The sequence below is a fragment of the Molothrus ater genome, chromosome 1, assembly GCF_012460135.2.
Source record: "Molothrus ater isolate BHLD 08-10-18 breed brown headed cowbird chromosome 1, BPBGC_Mater_1.1, whole genome shotgun sequence".
Taxonomy (NCBI): Eukaryota; Metazoa; Chordata; class Aves; order Passeriformes; family Icteridae; genus Molothrus; species Molothrus ater.
Window position 1 is genome coordinate 29416831 of NC_050478.2, and position 18059 is coordinate 29434889.

Genomic DNA, 18059 nt, shown 5'->3' on the forward strand with positions numbered 1-18059 from the left:
TTGAAGGCAGGCTGTTGTCACTTTCCATTGTTTTACACCTCAACCGGGAGGTAAGGTTTGAATCAAATTGGCATCTTACATGGATATTAAATTAACTGTTTCAACAATTGGATGCAACCTTTTTGTTTTCTTCATAGGTCCAATTAAGCTTTGTGGGAAAGGTGAGCACATACAGGAAATTTCAATCATTTTTTTCTGCTAAAAATGAAAAAACTTACAGTAACTGATTGGTTTAATTGCAGCATTACAAATAGCAGAGCATGGAGCAAGTCACACATTCAGTCATACATCAAGTTAAGCATTTTAAACAAACTCCAGGAGAAAAATTGCTATACAATTTTAGTATTTTTCAGCAGCCTGACAAATACATTCTGGCAATTGTAGGAAAAAAACCCAAAAGTCATAAATCAGTATGCCAGCCCTGAAATAAACTAAAATATAGCCAAGTGAGGCTCTTCATCTTCCTTTCTAAACAGATAAAAAAATAGTCAGCGGTCTATACTTTGTGATTTTAACAAAGAAGGGTCTTTCAAATTTTCTGTTGGCTTTGAAGCTATAACTAAATAGATTCTCAATGAGTACAAGCCATGAGAAAAACTCAAGAGCATTATGTGTAATATGTTAAGATGGAAAAAGAGGGTTTTTTTAACAAAGAACAGAATCTTTAACATTATTAATGTGATACCCTTTCATTATTACATTAAATTTATTTGGTAAATGAATTGTTTAGATTATTTTTCCAGGATGCAAAATGTATTGAACTGTGTTACATCTCTAAGCTCACTTCACTTTTATTTTGATAATTCTCCAGGGACCTAATAGACAGAAGTGACCTAAATAAAATTCTTTAAGTACAATCTTTAATTTTAGGTTTTTTGCAGGCAGATTAGCAATAGTCAAGCTCACTGTTGCTGAAGTGAACATTTAACAGCTGTTGCCTGCAAGAAGTCTTTGGTGAAAGGAACAGAAGCCAACACTCAAACTCTAGGACTTAACTACTAGGATCCAAATTGCAGTTACTGATTATGTTCTTGTCCCATAAACCTTTTATTTCTGGCCTCACTAGCAACTCAGCTTCACCAGGGAGGATTCTTCTGTCTGGATTGCTGCCCATCAAATGCAAACCACCAACATAACCCTAATTATCATGCAACAGCCACTTTTGAGTGAAAAAGATCATGGCTCCTGTGCTGCATATTGTATTCAGAGCTATCCAGTGCACAGCATTATTAAAATAGGAGTTCGCACAGAGTTAAAATAGGAGGCTCTTCCTGACACTACTAAAGTGGAGCATTGGCATTCTGAATCACTGAGCTTTTTAGTGCCAAGGAAGGAACTCCAAACTTCATCCTGCTATGTTTTTCCTCATTATACTGTGTTCAAGCACAACGTACACTTAGCAGGACAGGAACAGTGTGCTCTCTTATGAATGTTTTATTTTCTCTCTCTTTTGTTATTCTTTTTATTTAAAACAAAAAGCAGAGTTACATGCCTTATATATCTAGAAAGACAATACTTTCTCCCCTCATGGGGCAAGTGAAACATGGAAAACTGGAACTTATTTTACAGTTATTGCAAGTATTTGTGTTTAACGATAGTGTTGTCAGCTTTGCCCTTTTCTGTGTTCTGGCAAGTGCAATGACGACAAGACTTTGATCCTACAGGTTGGTCAGAAAATCTAATAAGCCCTTTTGGCAGACAGGCTGGATTGAAGCAGTGAGATCTCTTTGTTTCTTGGAATCATGCTTAAGTTTTGATGTCTGTATTGCATATATAGCCTAGCTGGACCTACAAAGTCACTGTCTGCATTAAAGAAAGTATGTTTATCTTCCTGGTGTTTTTTGAATTTGTCTTCTTTCACTCCAGAGTAAGCATGTGATTTGAGAGTTTGCAGTAAACAAATGATGAATTTATGAGTGATAAAAGCATCAGCTATCAGGAATGGGGCAAGAACTTTCTTTTGTGAACCAGAGTTTGGTTCTTTATGCAAATCAACAAACAGTTCTTTTCCTATTGTTTTTAAAATAATTTCTTGGATCTTTGTTACAGTAAGACAGTATGCAATAGGCTGTGGATGATATCACCTGTTCCTAGGAATTCCAGTTAAATCATCATGTCATTGAATATTCACTGACACGATCTTGATCATCAGACTAGGAGAATGGCTGTAATCACCTCTAATTACCTTCATCCCTTTGATCACTTTTAGCAAAAGTCTTCTGAATGGTAAGTTTCTGATTCCTTGTAACCTGACAGGGACAGATGTGTGTGTTTCTAATTTAAATGAAAGGGAACATCAGACAGACTTGTGTCTATTTTTGGCTAACATGCCCAAATTAAAGGAAAGAAATTCATTATTTCATTAAATGAAGCAATATACTAGAATGAAAAAAATAAAGGTTTTCTTGGCATATGGTTTTTGAATTCAAAGTGACCTTCTAGAATCGAATTCAAGGATACTGCAGTTTCACAATTCTACTTAATACATTGGATTATTACTGATTTTAACTTTTACAGATGATACTTTTTAGATTAAGAAAAAATCAACAAAAAAACCCCCAACAAACACAAACCAAAACACTAGCAGCAAAACAAAAGCAAAAGGATATTTCTTATCCTGGCCAGAAGATCAGATCAGTCCACCATACTCTATTTCCAATGTGATCCATTCAATACCACCTGTTTGCCATAATTTTACAAACACTTTCATGAGTTAAATTTGACTCATATCTTACTGACCTTATAGGAAATATTCACGGTCCAGTAAACTAGTAATGAATAAACAGACATACTTTGTAAATATATTACTGTATAAACAATAAGTATATGAATTATAAAGAATAAATATATAACTTTGTAAACCAGAGCCAGAGATAGTTTCCCTCCCAACAAAGCATCTCCTTTTTTATTGGCAAACTATTCAATACTTTTGCTCTTTACCAAAACCTTCCTTCAACTCCACAAATCAACCACAAGAATAAAACTATTCTCTTTCCAATACAAACACTAAAACATGTAACAGTCAAATAAGTTTTGTAATAGTCAAATAAGTTTTGTTAAAATGATTTTTAAATTCAAAGTCTTATTTCTTGATAAAATTTACATTTCTGTTTTGAGAAATGGATTAAAAACTACTTCAAGTACTTGAAATAGATGAAATAGACTTTGTAACATTTTTATTTTTTTTACTCCTGAAATCCCTTCTTGCTTATTTAAATGAGACTACAGCACACAATGCAGAGAAAACAGGTCCAAGAAAATTGAAAAAAAAAGTTTGCAAAGAAATAGACCAATCTCAATTGTTAGGACCTGGACAGTAATAACTGAATATTTTGTCTATTGTTTCATATTGTCACTTATTTATCACAGTGTCCTGATTATGATTCTTTCATCCAATTCTTTCACAATCCAATAGACTTTTGTCTCAGCTTCTGCTTGAAAAGACAAGTAAGTCCTCTTGAGTGTCAAGAAGAGCTTTTGCTACTGATATGATGGTAATCACAGGTGTACTGCTACTTAGAAGAAATTATGTATATTTTTTATGTATGCTTTTTGCCTATTTTCCTTTATTTTACCTGGTTCCTCTGTTTGTTTAATTTCCTCATTGGAAAATAAAGTCAAAACAAAACAGGCTGTTTTTTTTCCTGAATCTGGCCATCTTCCTAGGTATGATCTGATTGATGCAACAATTTAAGGACTGCGCCACAAGAGCTCACCTGAACTCAGGGAGCCCAGATGGGCTGTGCAGGGCATGAAAGCAGGAAGAATTCCCAATTTCTCTCTTCCAAAGCTTTCCCTTAAAGAAAACTGAGCGGAAGCCAAAGGTAAAACAAGACTTAGACAAAAACTTAGACCAGTACACAATGTGCGTGCATAAGTGAAAAATAATCTTTTGACAAATACCATACACTTCCTCAGCAAGTTTCAGTTTTACTAATGGGTGTGTTCTGATAACACCAATTGCATTTTTCCCTATATCTGTAGCAATTTTATGCCTCTCTTTCCAGTCTGCATGAGGGGTTGCTAAAATTATTCCCATTCCTCACCTGTTTTCACCCATGTTCCTTCTGGTTAATAGTTGTGGCTCACCTTTTTCTGCCCCCAGAGCTGGATGAGGTAGAAAGACTTAAACAAGAGATGCCTTAAAAAACCTGACTTCTGTGAGTATGCTAAAGGGCAGATCATATTCTCTCCTTAAATTAGAAAATTAAACAGAAACCAATACATGTCAAAGATCAAATAGGCAAGGAATAATCTGCTGCTGCAATTACTACCATCGGGGACTGGATCAGTTGATACTTTCTAAATACAGTTTGACATCTCATAAAAATTACAGCTAAACCAACAGAAACTAATTTCTGTTTTTCACAGGTGTCTATAGGTTATAAACACACCTAACTTATTGGTTGTAATAAATGCATAATGGAAGGATATAGTTTAATATAAGCCATAGACCTTCTGAATCACCTGCAAAAATAAACCGAAATGGAGTATTTCTGTCTGTCAGTAACAGTCCTGAAACATTCTGTGGCTTTTGAAAAATTAGTTTTTTAGTGCCCTTTGACTAAATTTTTCTTTTTTTTTTTACTTTCCTTATGATCTAGATGAGAATGGTCTGTCTGGTCACAGAAGCATTTCTCCCAGACTATTTAAGAGTAGATCTGAGCCATTCAACTGACCTGAACAGTACTGGATAGAACAAAAAATTCTTTTTTTTTTTTTTTTATTTATTGAGATCACAGAACCATAAAATCATTTTGATTGGAAAAGAGCTTTAAGATCATCAAGTCCAATAGTTAACCCATCACTGTCAAATGTTTTCCTCAGGGGTCTTCTTGGGTTGCCTTTTTTTTCCTTCATTTTTCATTTAAATTATTTACTAGGAGTTTATTTCAATGCTTTGGTGCTACTCAGAGATTTATTTTGAATCCTTGACAAAATCTTGTGATAATTTCAGATTGTCATATACATGGTGCAATATTCATAGAATCATTAAGGTAGGAAAAGACCTACTAGACCATCAACTCCTACCCTTGACTAAACACCACCACATCACTTAACAATTGCACTAAGTGTCATGTCCAGACACTTCTTGAGCACTTCCAGTGATCGTAACTCCATCACCTCCCTAGAAGCCCATTCCAATGCTTAACTACACTTTCAACTAATAAATTCTTCATGATGTTCAACCTGAACCTCCTCTAGCACAGCTGGAGGCCATTTCCCCCGGTTCTGCCACTGGTTGCCCTGGAGAAGAAAACGGCTCCCACGTGGCTGCAGCTTCCTTTCAGGCAGCTGTAGAGAGGATAAAGCCGCCCCGAGCCTCCTGTTCTCCAGGCTAAACATCCCCAGATCCCTCAGTCACTCTCATAAGACTTGCGCACCAGACCCTTCACCAGCTCTACTGTCCTTCTCTGGACAGGCTCCAGCACCTCAATGTCTTGTGGTGAGGGGCCCAGAACTGGACACAGGATTCAAGATGTGGCCTCACCAATGCAGAGTATAGGGTGGAAATCCCTGTCCTGGTCCTGCTGGCCACACTATTGCTGATCCAGGCCAGGATACCATTGGCCTTCTTGGCCACGTGGGCACTCACATTGGCTCATGTTCAGCTGCTGTCAACCAGCACCCCTGTATTCTTCTATGCTTAGCTGCTTTCCAGCTAATCTTCTCCCTGCCTGTAGCCCTGCATGGGGTGGTTGTGATCAAAATGCAAGAGCTGGCACTTGGCTTTGAATCTCATATCTCTGGTCTTGGCCCATTGATCCAGGATGCAGTGGAAAAAAAAATAGTTGAACACAAATACATGACATATGACTCAAAGTTGTATTTTCACTCTAGCATACACAACTTTATTAATTTCAGGCATGCCTTTCCTGTATCAATAGTCCATTCTAATAATAAACAATAGTAAAAGAATCCAGCACCAGAAAAATAGTATAATTTTTATATAAGATTTATAGAGTTTAAAATGCTGTATTATTCTATTTGAAATTAGAAAAACTAATGTATACCAAGCATGTAGGAAATACAGAAGTCTAAATGAGGTTGAACAAATGTGTACTTTTGATCTTTATGATACTGTAGTCACAAGAATATATGAGTCACTTGAGTTAAAATAAAATAGACCATGTCTGATCTGTTGGTAGTAAAGCTGGACAAAAACTGACATAACAAATAATGAGACAGGTCAAAGTTATAACACAAGAAACATCTCTTAATATTTTTTTAAGCAACACTGGACATGTGTAAAATTTAAGTATAGGAAAATACCAGGGATTGTATTTGGCTATAAGCTTTTGTTCTAGGCTGAAACATGGCACAGAAAGTTTCAGAAGAGCATGATCATTCTTTTGTAACTACTGAATGCAATTTATGTTTCTCTCAAAACAAAACATCTTCCCTCAGAAGCTTTTTCATGCACTTAAAATCTTTCCTTTTAATTATATACACCTTTTTTTCTCCTATAAAAGAAAAAAATTCTGCATGTACTTTCCTTTTCAGTCCTGTATAAAAAAAACAAACAAACCACGATCTATTAAGGAAGAGAGATTTTTTCCCCCCTCAATCTTACTAGATTTTATTTTTCTTAGAGAGAAAGACGTGCAATCAAAAGTCGTGAAGTGACGATTTCCAAACATCTGTGACTAGTCAATGTGGGCCAAAACTGTATCAGGAAATTGATACTGATGAAAAGCAATAGAAATTTGGGGGGAAAAAAAATCAATTGCTTCTTCATTTTACAAGCAAACGATTACATTACTGTAAGATTACATTGGCAGAAGGGAAATAATGAGGTGTATCTCCCCATGACTCCTAATGACATGTAACAGCACCCTCCATGGGCTCCCAGAGCTGCTGGGTGATGATAAATATCTGGTCTCAGAGCAAGGGCTAGCAGCACTTGCTGAGACAGGATGCTGTTTGCTATAGAACCCCAGGCTACAGCCCTGAACAAACTCTGTATGTTAGTAAACTGACAGAAACAGAGACTTCAAGAAAGGATTTTCATAGTAATAAAATCTGTGTAAGAAAATTAGGATCATTAAAATTCAGAAAAGGACTATTAGAAAAAAAAAAAGAGCAGCAATAGTTTTAAACAGTTAAATTATGATAGCTATTGCAAAGAAACCCCAATATAATGTTGAAGCATCATATTAATTTCACCAAAAATATAGGGTAACATAAGCCTGAATAGTTGATACCATTTCCCTTCCTTTCCTTACTTTTTTCTGTCAGTGCCTTGCCCTTGAGAGCAGGAAATCTGCTAATACATGGTGTAACCCTATTTCTATTTCAACATAATTTTTGACCTTAGAGCATGACTCCAACATATTTCAACCGATTTCAGCTGTGCTATAAAATCAACAATATCAACATTAAGAATAACTTACCTTGTAAGCAAAGTTCTATGAGTGGATCAACTGGATTAATACAAAAAATCCATTGTTTTTCTACCAGCATAATAATTTAATAGTAAGGAGTGCTTATCTTTTCATTGAGACTGAAATTCATTCTTGTTTAGACTAGTGTCTAAACTTGGCACATTGCACATATGCTATGGAAATTCCTTTTAAGCCCTACGAAGGATTTAGCACTTTAGAGGGATGTAGGCAATTTATAAGCCTCTGAAATTCACTTTAGAAACTCTAGACGTGCACTGTGGCACCAGTGCTGAGATTCACTGAATTACAGCTACACAGCAGAATGTTAGAAATCTCTCAGCCAAGGAAGAGATGGCATCAAACACCAGAAGACACAGATGAGGCATATTATAATTTTTTGGTGGCAAAGCACACTAAAACTAATTTTTAGAATCTAAAGCATGGCCAAAGAAACTGCTACCATATGAGGCCTAGTATTCATTTGGTATAGTTTCAAAGACTGCTAGAATTTTTTCAAAATATTTTAAAAAGCTTAACGTGCATTGCTTCAGTTTATGCCACTTCTGGTGATGTGTGTGACATTTTATCTAAGCCTTTCCTATTCGCATGGTGTTTTAGATCATCAGACATATGTTAATGCTTTTAGAAATGCGTCCAACAGAAACAGAATGTCAATAATCAAAGTTTTCTATTGGTCCACTATAACTATCTCACTTTTAATTCTTTAAATTCTTTTTTTAATGAAACACACAGAAAAAAAAATTTAAAAAATCTGCAATTTAAACAACATAAACACCTAAAATATCAGATGAAGAAAATAAAATTCCCTAAGGACTGTCCTATGCATCATGAAATTAGAGAGGAAAAGGCATCTGTCTGGGCAGAATAAACAAAGGAGTAAGTGTCATAGAAATAATTAGCCCACAGCCCACCTGGGGCTACTGAGAAATATGCTACTGACTTATAACATAAAGTACTTTTAAATACCTCTATTGTAATGTAAGGAAGAAGGCAAAGGCATTGAACTACTGGAGAAGTGTGGGAAACATCTTGCTAATTACAGTGTGTTATTAACCATGTATAGATATGGCTATGCATTCACAAAACAGAAATGAAGTTGTGTAGTCATAAACAAATATCAGATAATCACAGAGCATTTTTCATCTGAGAATTACTTGCATTAAGAAAGAAACAACATCATAATTTAGTTGCAACTCTAAATGATCTTTAAGAAGCACCAACTTTTGGGTATTTTTCCCTAAAATATTTATCCTAGAAATGAAATCAGCTTCAGTATCTGCCAAAAATGTTTAATAAGCTGCAAGATGGGAAAATACAGTATTAAAATAGCAAAAAGTTTTGATTCCTTACAGTTACTTTTTTTTTTTCCTAAATCTAATTGGGACCAACTGGCCTCATTGCTTCTTATAAACTTAGCAATATATATTCAGAAAAAGGAATAAAAATGAACAGATGTTTCTCCTTAAAGAAGTCAGACAAAGATTTTTCTTACACAATAAATCAGCTGCTAGTGCATTTCCAAGACACTGCTCCAGGCTAACTGTTTAGGTATGGCTTAAAAACCTGGTTTACCTCTGTATGAATCCAAAACTGGTAAAGCAGATTAAACTGTAAATGAACAGCAAACACCGAAGGGGGAATGAAAAGAGCCATGGGCAAGTTGAACATCTGAAAAATGAGAAAGAAAACATACATTAGATATCTAATTCTAAACTCATGATGATATAATGAAGTACTATCAGGAGCTCAAAGCACTGCACAATACATTTGCTTCTTCTAATACATCCATAATGCAGACATTACATAGTGTACATAGACAGTGATTATTATGTTACTACTTGATGTGCTATAGCAAATGAGACACAAATTGATCCAAAAGAGCTTTCCCACAAGCCAAACTGAGCAAGTAGAAAATACAACATAAGAATTCATATATTCTGGTATTAGATGTTTATGCTGTGTACTATAGGGAGCAGACAGCAACATAGCCTTGACATTAAGGGTTGCCCTATAGGGAAGAATTATCACAGATTAAGCAAGGTGCAAATTTATAACACTATAGGTTTTCCATCCAAACTCTCTACATAAGCACCATGAGGGTAAGACAGCTTGCTTGGCTTTCCAAGTTAATTATAATTCTCACCTTAACTTTCTTATTGCATCTCCCATTAAGTCCCAATATAGTGCTCATTCCTAAAAACATGCTAGCATGATAAAAGTATCAGAAAACTGCTTACTTGGGAAATTCACAATTAATTGTTTAACTGGCTGAGCAACAGAATAAAACTTCTAGGACCTTCATCTGTTAAAAGTTAGTAATTTTTCTTCAGAAAAAGGATGATCTTGAAAGATCTTATCTTTTTATTTTCCCTTTTACCTGATATTGTGTTATATCACCTACATTGAAATGTTAATACTTCTCTAAGATACAGAGATTTTTCCTAAACTAAACAGTAGCAGAGGTATCTTCAAAACTTTAAATCTCTTTAGCACTCAGGGAATATCTGTTTGGCAACAAGAGCTCCCTGTGAAGCACAGGAAAACTAGAAAAATATATTTCCGAATTACTACTGTCCTTTTCACAAAAAATCAAATCTTTTGACATCCAAGAAGGCAGTCCAATTACCATGACAGGCCTCCTGGACCAGGAATTCCTTTAGTGTAGGTCTGGGTATAGCATGTAAAACCAGTATTCTCTCAGTTTTAGCCAACAGGGCTGCCCAATAGATTAGAAGTCACACTGAGGCTGTGAAACAGCTGCACTTCCACCCCAGTGATGTGACTGATGCTCTTAAGAAAGTCACCACAGACACATCTCACTGTGACAAACCAATGGAGGACTGGGACCTTGCAATATCAGCTTTGTCTGCTGGCTTCAACACCAGACAATGTCTGAAACAGTAGGACAAAACCCTGAAGCCATTGCAGTATCACCTGGCAGGGCTGCGACAGCTGGGATTTCAAAATCTACATTTAAAGGCTTCATGGATCACAGCTGCCCCACAAATTACCTATGGGGTGTTTCTGTTTCTGTCTTGGAAGCTGCTTTCCAAGAAGTAAAGGAATTAAAAGTTAATAGAGGGGGACTAAGTTTCTGTCTAATGGCATGATAACAGCAGGATTTTTAAAAAAAGGAATGGAGAGGAAATTGATTAAAAAAAGCCCAAAAAACCAAACCAGATGGTTTTCAGATTGTTCATGGAAGTGGTTACAGGATTGAAAGCAAGGTTAAAAAAATTATATGCTTTTTCCCTAAAAGTATCAGAAGCAATTTGGTGGTATTTACAGATGACTCAAAGGGGAAAGAAAGATCATCTTCATATTTATTTCCTAACTTACTTTACAGAAGAGTACTAGGATTTCCCTGCTAAGCAGTGGGATGAAGGAAATTTTATATAAATCTATAGGTAAATTTGAAGCTGTCAAAGGAGAATGCTTTACTAACTGCCTCACATTTTCTTGCAGTGTAAGCTTTATTTTGCACAGAAAGGATTTTAAAGATCATTTACGGAAGTCAAACTCATACGGAGAAATGAAAACTTCTCCCATACCAAGATTTGACTTTTCCTATTTGTGGTTCCACTGAAACAAGAAGAGCAATCTAAGGGGGAAAAAAATCATTAAACAGTTCTTTACTGGAAATGCCAATTCACCAAATCAAAAGATTTCATGGCAATGTACCAGTTTTAACAAGTTTGTATAGGAAAAGCTTTCTTGGCTCTAGAATGAAATTTCTGGTCAAAACTACAAGAAAACTTTTATCACACTGACAGATCTTTTTTCACTTGGGAATTCAGCAGCAGAGATTAGGAAAGCACCCAGAGGGGGTTGCAGAGACGTTTGCATCTGGGCTGCCACACTGCAGCTGTTTGCCCCCACTCCAAAGGCATTGCCCCTTTGAAAGGTCCATTGCCCACTCTCCCATGTGGGCATCTCTTCCTTTTTCCTCCCATTTGGAAGTAAAAGGTTATAACCACTTCCACGACAGAAAAGGAGTGCATTGAAACTCCTGAGGTTTAGCAGGAATGCTGAATTTCCATGCTGGGTCTCTGGGGCCACCTGCTGATGCGGCTGCAGAGGATCTGCAGGGCATGGGGGGCTGCAGGACAGCTGCTGACAGCAAGTTCGTGTGGGCAGGAACTCCTGGGAGGACTCTGCAGCAGTTAAAGGCATGGATAAAATTAAAAAAAAAATCAAAAGAGCCAACCTATTTTTTTACAGATCCCAGACCTGGCAGACTCGTCAGTAGACAAGTGACTGACTGCACTGAAAACTGTGTTCCCTATTCCATTTCCAGACTTGTATGTAGATGTTTCCACTGCTTTTACACCAAGGCATAGTTCAACACTTTATCTAAATGTACCGTCTAAAGTGATCAAATTATTATGGATTTAATACTTGCATTAAATCTTACCCTTAAAGTTGAGAATGGTACTCAAAGCATTAAACCACAGCTTTTCAAATAGCATGTGTAAATCTCTCACAACTGCACTCTGACTGTTTTGTCACTTTTACATTCATTTATATAGTATTATCTTGCTTTAGCTTGCTGTCTTCTTCTTAAAAATTAATATACTTTTTTTTTTGACATCTTTTTTCCCACTAAATGGGGCCTCAACAGTATCTCTCAGTCTACACGGTACATTTGCTCCTCCATGGCCCCTCCAGTGGAGAAACAGAAACACTGTGTATGCAAACAACACGAAGCACTATACATTCCATTCCAAAATCAGGAGTACATCTCACACCACTGATTGTCAAGCAAGTTTTTCTATTCTCTTTCATTTCATATATTTTCAGTCATAGATTAACGTGCTGATTTATTTATCTTAAAATGTTTAACTTAAAACACAACAGAGCTGGGAACAGAACAGTCACATAATCCCACACCATCCACCATAAGTTTCTCACACTCTCCACAAAATTGGATGTCAAACCCATTGAACAGTATAGTACACATTCAACAAGATCAGATCAATCTGAGATTAACTAATGACTTCACTGAGTTTCAGCTTCAAGGCAGATCCATCCATGGTTCTGGACAAAACTGTCAGTGCAAAAAAATAGCAGTTCTGTAAGAGTTAGCAAGAATTGTGATCATGCACAATAAGTCATTGCAGAAAGAAAACTGGTGTATGTCTGAAAAGTTCCAGGAGGAGGCAAAACAGTATTTACATTAACCATATGTTTTGGTTAATATCAAATACTTGGTGCAAAAAACCTGGCACACAAAAGTACCATGCATTCCTTGATTCATTTCCCTTTGCACAAAGCATATGAATTTTAAATGCACACATATTATTTGCCAAGTGATATCAGTGTGGTCCTCAGGATGGTCTTTGGAATCCAAGGTGGCCAAACATCTTGGTCTTTCGAGTCTTTTATGCTCTCTGAAGTATCATCCTCAAAATCATGCCATCAGACAAAGTTCTCATATATACACCCATATGTACACACAGGCTTTTTGTCTTTTTTGAATTATTGTTTTTGTTAAGCATTTGCACATATGGTCCCAATGGGTAAATGGGCAAAGGTTAAATCTTTAACATAGCAGTGTTTACAGAGGAAGCAGGGTTGTCACAGACATCCCTTCCGCTATTGTTCATTACAGTAATTTAAATTCTAGGTAATCTTGCTAACATCACATAATTATTTTCTTAATAAATAAACAACAAGAATTTATATAGAAGACATCAAGAAAAATATCTAATTTTCTTACTAAAATAGTATTCCTTCATAATTTTCAGAAGAAAATTTCCCTGGAATGTAGCACTTTAACTAATTTAATGTCATGCACTTACAACAGTTATGATCTAGAGATTAAGTCCATGTTCAGTTACATAAGCACAAATCCACTTTACCCAAGTTAATGGAGTTATACTGGATTTCCATGGGTGAGCACACTCTCTTGACTTTGAGTCATTTGCTCACAGGCTGGATAGAAAGATTGCCAAAGGACTGTGGGTTTCCTTCACCACCCATATTATATCTCACTGGAGAATATATATAATTATATAATTATATGTATGTATTTATATATGTAAATAAATTTAATATCCCTTTTGAACTCTAATTCTGAAAATTAAAATTTGAAGTTATTAATTTTGAATAATACACAACCAGACAAACTACAATCTGATTAAAAAAAACCAAAACAGTCAAAAGAGAACATGAGGGCTCAACTTAGGAAATCAGCAGTTACCCTGGGTGCAGAACTAAACCCTAAATATTATGTTACATTTATGAATGTATTTGGAGATATATTTTTTTAAATCTGTATATAAATACTGAATATGTACACAGCGCACGATTTCAATTAATTTTATCTGAAATAGTGCTATGTAACATACTGTTCTTACCTACTGTCATGATATGACATGAATGAGCAGAGACGAATAAATCCATAGGCATGTCCAAAGCAAATTTTAATGATGATTTCTCTCCCTGATCCTTTTAGCTAGACAGACATATTCTGAAATAGTTGAATTATACTGTTTTTTTTTCTGAATTCATGTATGAATAACTGAATGAAAATTCTCCATTCCACTCAAAAAGTTATGAAAATATAAATGCAGAGTTATATAGTTAGCCTTCTTTAATTTTTGTAGCTATTTTCATTTTTGCTGTACAAATTAGTGAACATATTTTAAAATTATGATTATCAGATTCTTCAGTTTCATCTTCTGTGCCTTCAGCGTCAAGCATCTTTAAAAAATTATGTTTTTCTTTGAAGGGAAATAAATGCTATGTTTTAACTTTTACTAAAACTTGTTGATATTAACTTGCTTGTCAAATCTTGTGCAACTTACCCAGGAGGTGTATTTCTGCAGTAGAGATTGTCTCAAGGCTGTGAATAAGTTGTAATCTTCTGAACTATGGTGTACTTGGTGTGCAGCCCACAGTATATTAACCTCTGCAAAACACAAAATTTCTAATGAGGTTTGTGCTAGAGAAGCAACATTTGTTTCCCAACGCCTTTTTTTTCTTAATCTAGAAGCAACTAATCCTCCAATTTACACTTTGCTATTTAATAAAACCTAATGCTCAAAGCTGAGTTTGTGTAGGCAGGGTTACATGTCTGTCAGTGCACACAAGTCAGTGTAAATTTCATGCTGAAGTAAGGAGAGGCTGTAGCAGGAATTAAAATCATTGCTGGAAGAGCAGAAGAATGTGTGAGATGAGAATTAAACAGCCAGAAAGCCTCATCTTACTTCTGGTAACATGAGTCAGTTGGAGCTCTGTATGGGATTCAGAGGGACAAAGACTGAGGATGCTCTCATGCTTGAACTTGATATATTTAAAGACTAGAAGGGGACACAAAAAATGTTCCAAAAATTGTATGCATCAAATTTAAACAACTTAACTGGTATCAGCTTTTATGCTTACATTTTTCTGGAATGTGTGAATCTTCAACCCACTTATGCCACAGACCACAAAACACAGCCACTGCCTGCCCACTAGTGACAAATGGAAAAAACAAACTGATGCTTGCTGGGAAGCCTTGACACAGCCAAAGAAGAGCAGTGGCTCTATTGTTACAGTTAAAAAAAAATGCTGGAATATGGGCAAAATCAGTGTCAGCCATGTCCTTCAAAGGCATGATATCTCTAATGCACTGAAATGAAGAATACTTCAAAACCCTGATTATATTTCAAGGCATTTTCTCACACAAGTGCAGGCCTGGGTAGCCTGTCTGCACTGTATCTGGCCAGTGTGAAGTGGGATATTAAAATAGAAATAGTCATGGCCATCAGCTACAAGGATTACCTTAATTACAGAATAAAGGAAAAAGCATGCAGTCAATGTAGCCCAAATAATGCCTATTTATCATAATTCTTAATTTAAGGTCTCATGTACTTCAAAGGATGAAGTTGTACACAAAGCCTCAGCCGATTACAGGAATTAAAAGTTGACTGGCTGTCTGCCAGCTGCACACTCCCATTGCCACTGACCTTGTTTCACCGGAGCCATTAGAGAAGTGCCTCTGGCAGACATTAGAATCACATTCAGAAAACTATTTTATAATGGCTGCCTAAAGTCCTGTAATTATTTGCACCCAAGTTTACATCAAATAGTTTAGGTCTGGTGATTAACATGTACTTCTAGTGTAAAGTAAGTAAAAAAAAAATCCTCTTAATGAATCTGAACGTACCTTTACCATTTAGGGGACTAGATAGTCTTGTAACAGGAGGTAACAGTCTTGCATGCTAGCAACTGGGAGTTTTAAATCTAATTAACTTTGACAATTTGGTAATTAACATCACAAAATCATTTTAAAATTATCTCTAAGGCCTTAAAAATACTTAAAATTGCTGAAATAAATGTGTAATTTCAACTATCAAATAACACTTAACACTGAGTCTAAGAATTCTTTCTTCTTTAAATGCATTTGTTCCTGAAGGAACAAGTGTTCACTATATCAATAATTGGTGATGTCTCTCAAAAAAAAAAAAAACACCAAAAAACACCAACCAAACTCATCTCAATGCCTAATAAACAAACCAGGAAATGAATTATTCAGGTGAGCTTCAGTATTCAATAATAATTTGTGTTTGAAATGTTTCTCAAGACCTCGACAGAAGCTAAATGAGTGAAAAAAAGCATCTGAAAAGGTGGAGGTTAAAGACCTGTCTCCTTAGTTGGTTTAAAAGCATTTACTTCCTATCACAAAATGTGTGTAACACAAGCCTCCACTCAATGAAGTACAGCTGTGCAAACAGGGTACAGTAACTGGATCTTTCTTCTTTCCCTCAGTCATTTTTCAACATTATGAAAAGTTCAAGGAAGGGAATCTATGATGATTTTTACAGTCTACTTTCATTGTAGTTAAGGTCAAATGGTTTTCAAAACGAATTACTAAAAAGGCGTTTTATTAGGATTCATTTTTCAGTTAAACTGCCTCTTACACTAACAAGTATATGGAATAAGGTAACCAAATATTGGTGAAATGTTAGTTATTCAGATGTGTGAGCCAGCTTAAATGATCATTCAAAAATGCACCACAGCAATATTGGGGAGATAAACAAACAATTCTTCCACAAGTAATTTAACTGCTACAGCTATTTCTGACTTCTTTTATAGGTAAGTAAATTAAATCCTACTACTTAATCCTATTGTTGATGACACCAATGGCACAGACTACATCAAATTCCTTTGAGAAATAGGCAGACTCAATTGGAAAAAAAGATGTATTAACATTAATCTGAAGAAACTGATCATCAAGAACTTATTTGAAGCAGAAGAATAATTATGAATGGGTGAAATAGATCACCCCAAAACTCAGTCTGTAACCATTAGTATATTAAAAATACTGCAACTATAATGCCAAAAAGACATCTCTCAAATCTAAGAAACAGACCGAGCATTCTTCATGGAATAAAGCTGACTGCTCACCAACTGCCCACAAGAGAAATGAAATTGTATGTCTCTACAGAAAAATTGTGGTTTCACTTTTTCATTTCTTAAAAGAAAATGAAAAAATTATTTGAATGGGGATAAAATTATAAAAGACTCTTTTACACAGACTTTCTCATATGTATTATTACATAATGACCAATAAAGAAAGGAAGGTTGAGCCAATACCAACACAGATTAAAAAAAAAATCATGCAGAAAACAGGAAGTATTACTGCATTTTATAAAATTATCAAATCCTGCTGTGAAGCCACAGGAAAAAAATAGGCAATGGAATTGGACAAGCCACTGAGACAGTGTTCTAATGGAATTTTTGATGTTTCATAATTCAAATGTGATTGTTAAATACAATTTAAAAAATAGATAACTTCAATACACTATACACAAACCCCCTATCTTTGATTGAGGAGAGTGAACCTCATGGAATCATAGGGTAATTCAGGTGGGACAGAACCACCAAAGGTCTCTAGTCCAACATCCTGCTCACAGCAGGACCAGTTTTAAGTTCCTGAGACTCACTTGGGTCTCAGAAGAGAGAGATCCAAGTGCTCTGCATCTGCTGCTATTATGAAGAACTACCTGTCAGTGAAGACGAAGGTAGCATTTCCTTTTCATGTAGCTGTGAGGTAAGTTATAAAAGTTAAAACCCAGGATAGCAAGGGCCTCCTTTCCTGTTGTGGCTTTCCCCAGTTTCCTGTTAATGGAGACATGATGAGCTATTCTCATCTGGGGAACAACAGGGCAACTGCATCTTGGTACTGGAGTACCAAAAATTGGTACTTGAATTAACTGGTACTTAAATTGTTGAATTTATTACTATTATTATTACTACTATTATTACCGACATCTACTGAATCAATTAATATTTCCATCCATCACACAATTTAAAGAATCAGCATGTAATCCCAAACAGAATAAATGATGCCATGTAGCTAGGTGACAAAGAAGATTGCTGCTACATAGAAACTGCTGAATGAAGGACAGGGTATGATTTGGCCCTCAGTTTTCATTCTAGCCCTTTAAGCCTCCTTGACGCCATCTCAGAATCAGACGTGCACTTGCTAAAATCGATGGGCTCCAAGCAGCTGAGAGATTTGTATCCTAAAATTTATTCCAAAAGAAAATGAAGATTTCTCATTTTAGCATTAGTTCAATGTACAGATTCTGTTATTAGAAGAAAAAAAATGAGAGGCTGAGGGAACTGGCCTGGAGAAGCACAGGCTTTGAAGGAACTTACTAG

The 18059-nt window shown here is 35.7% G+C and overlaps 1 protein-coding gene across 1 annotated transcript in view; it reads right to left on the reverse strand.

Moving 5' to 3' along the window:
* Positions 1 to 18059, reverse strand: part of AGMO (alkylglycerol monooxygenase) — a 187019-nt gene that overhangs the window by 96081 nt on the left and 72879 nt on the right. Inside the window, exons 4-5 of the mRNA XM_036379277.2 lie at positions 14216 to 14319; positions 8979 to 9074 (exon numbers count right to left, since the gene is read on the reverse strand). Of these exons, the coding sequence (XP_036235170.1) occupies positions 8979 to 9074; positions 14216 to 14319 (200 nt within the window). The remainder of the gene's footprint in view (positions 1 to 8978; positions 9075 to 14215; positions 14320 to 18059) is intronic.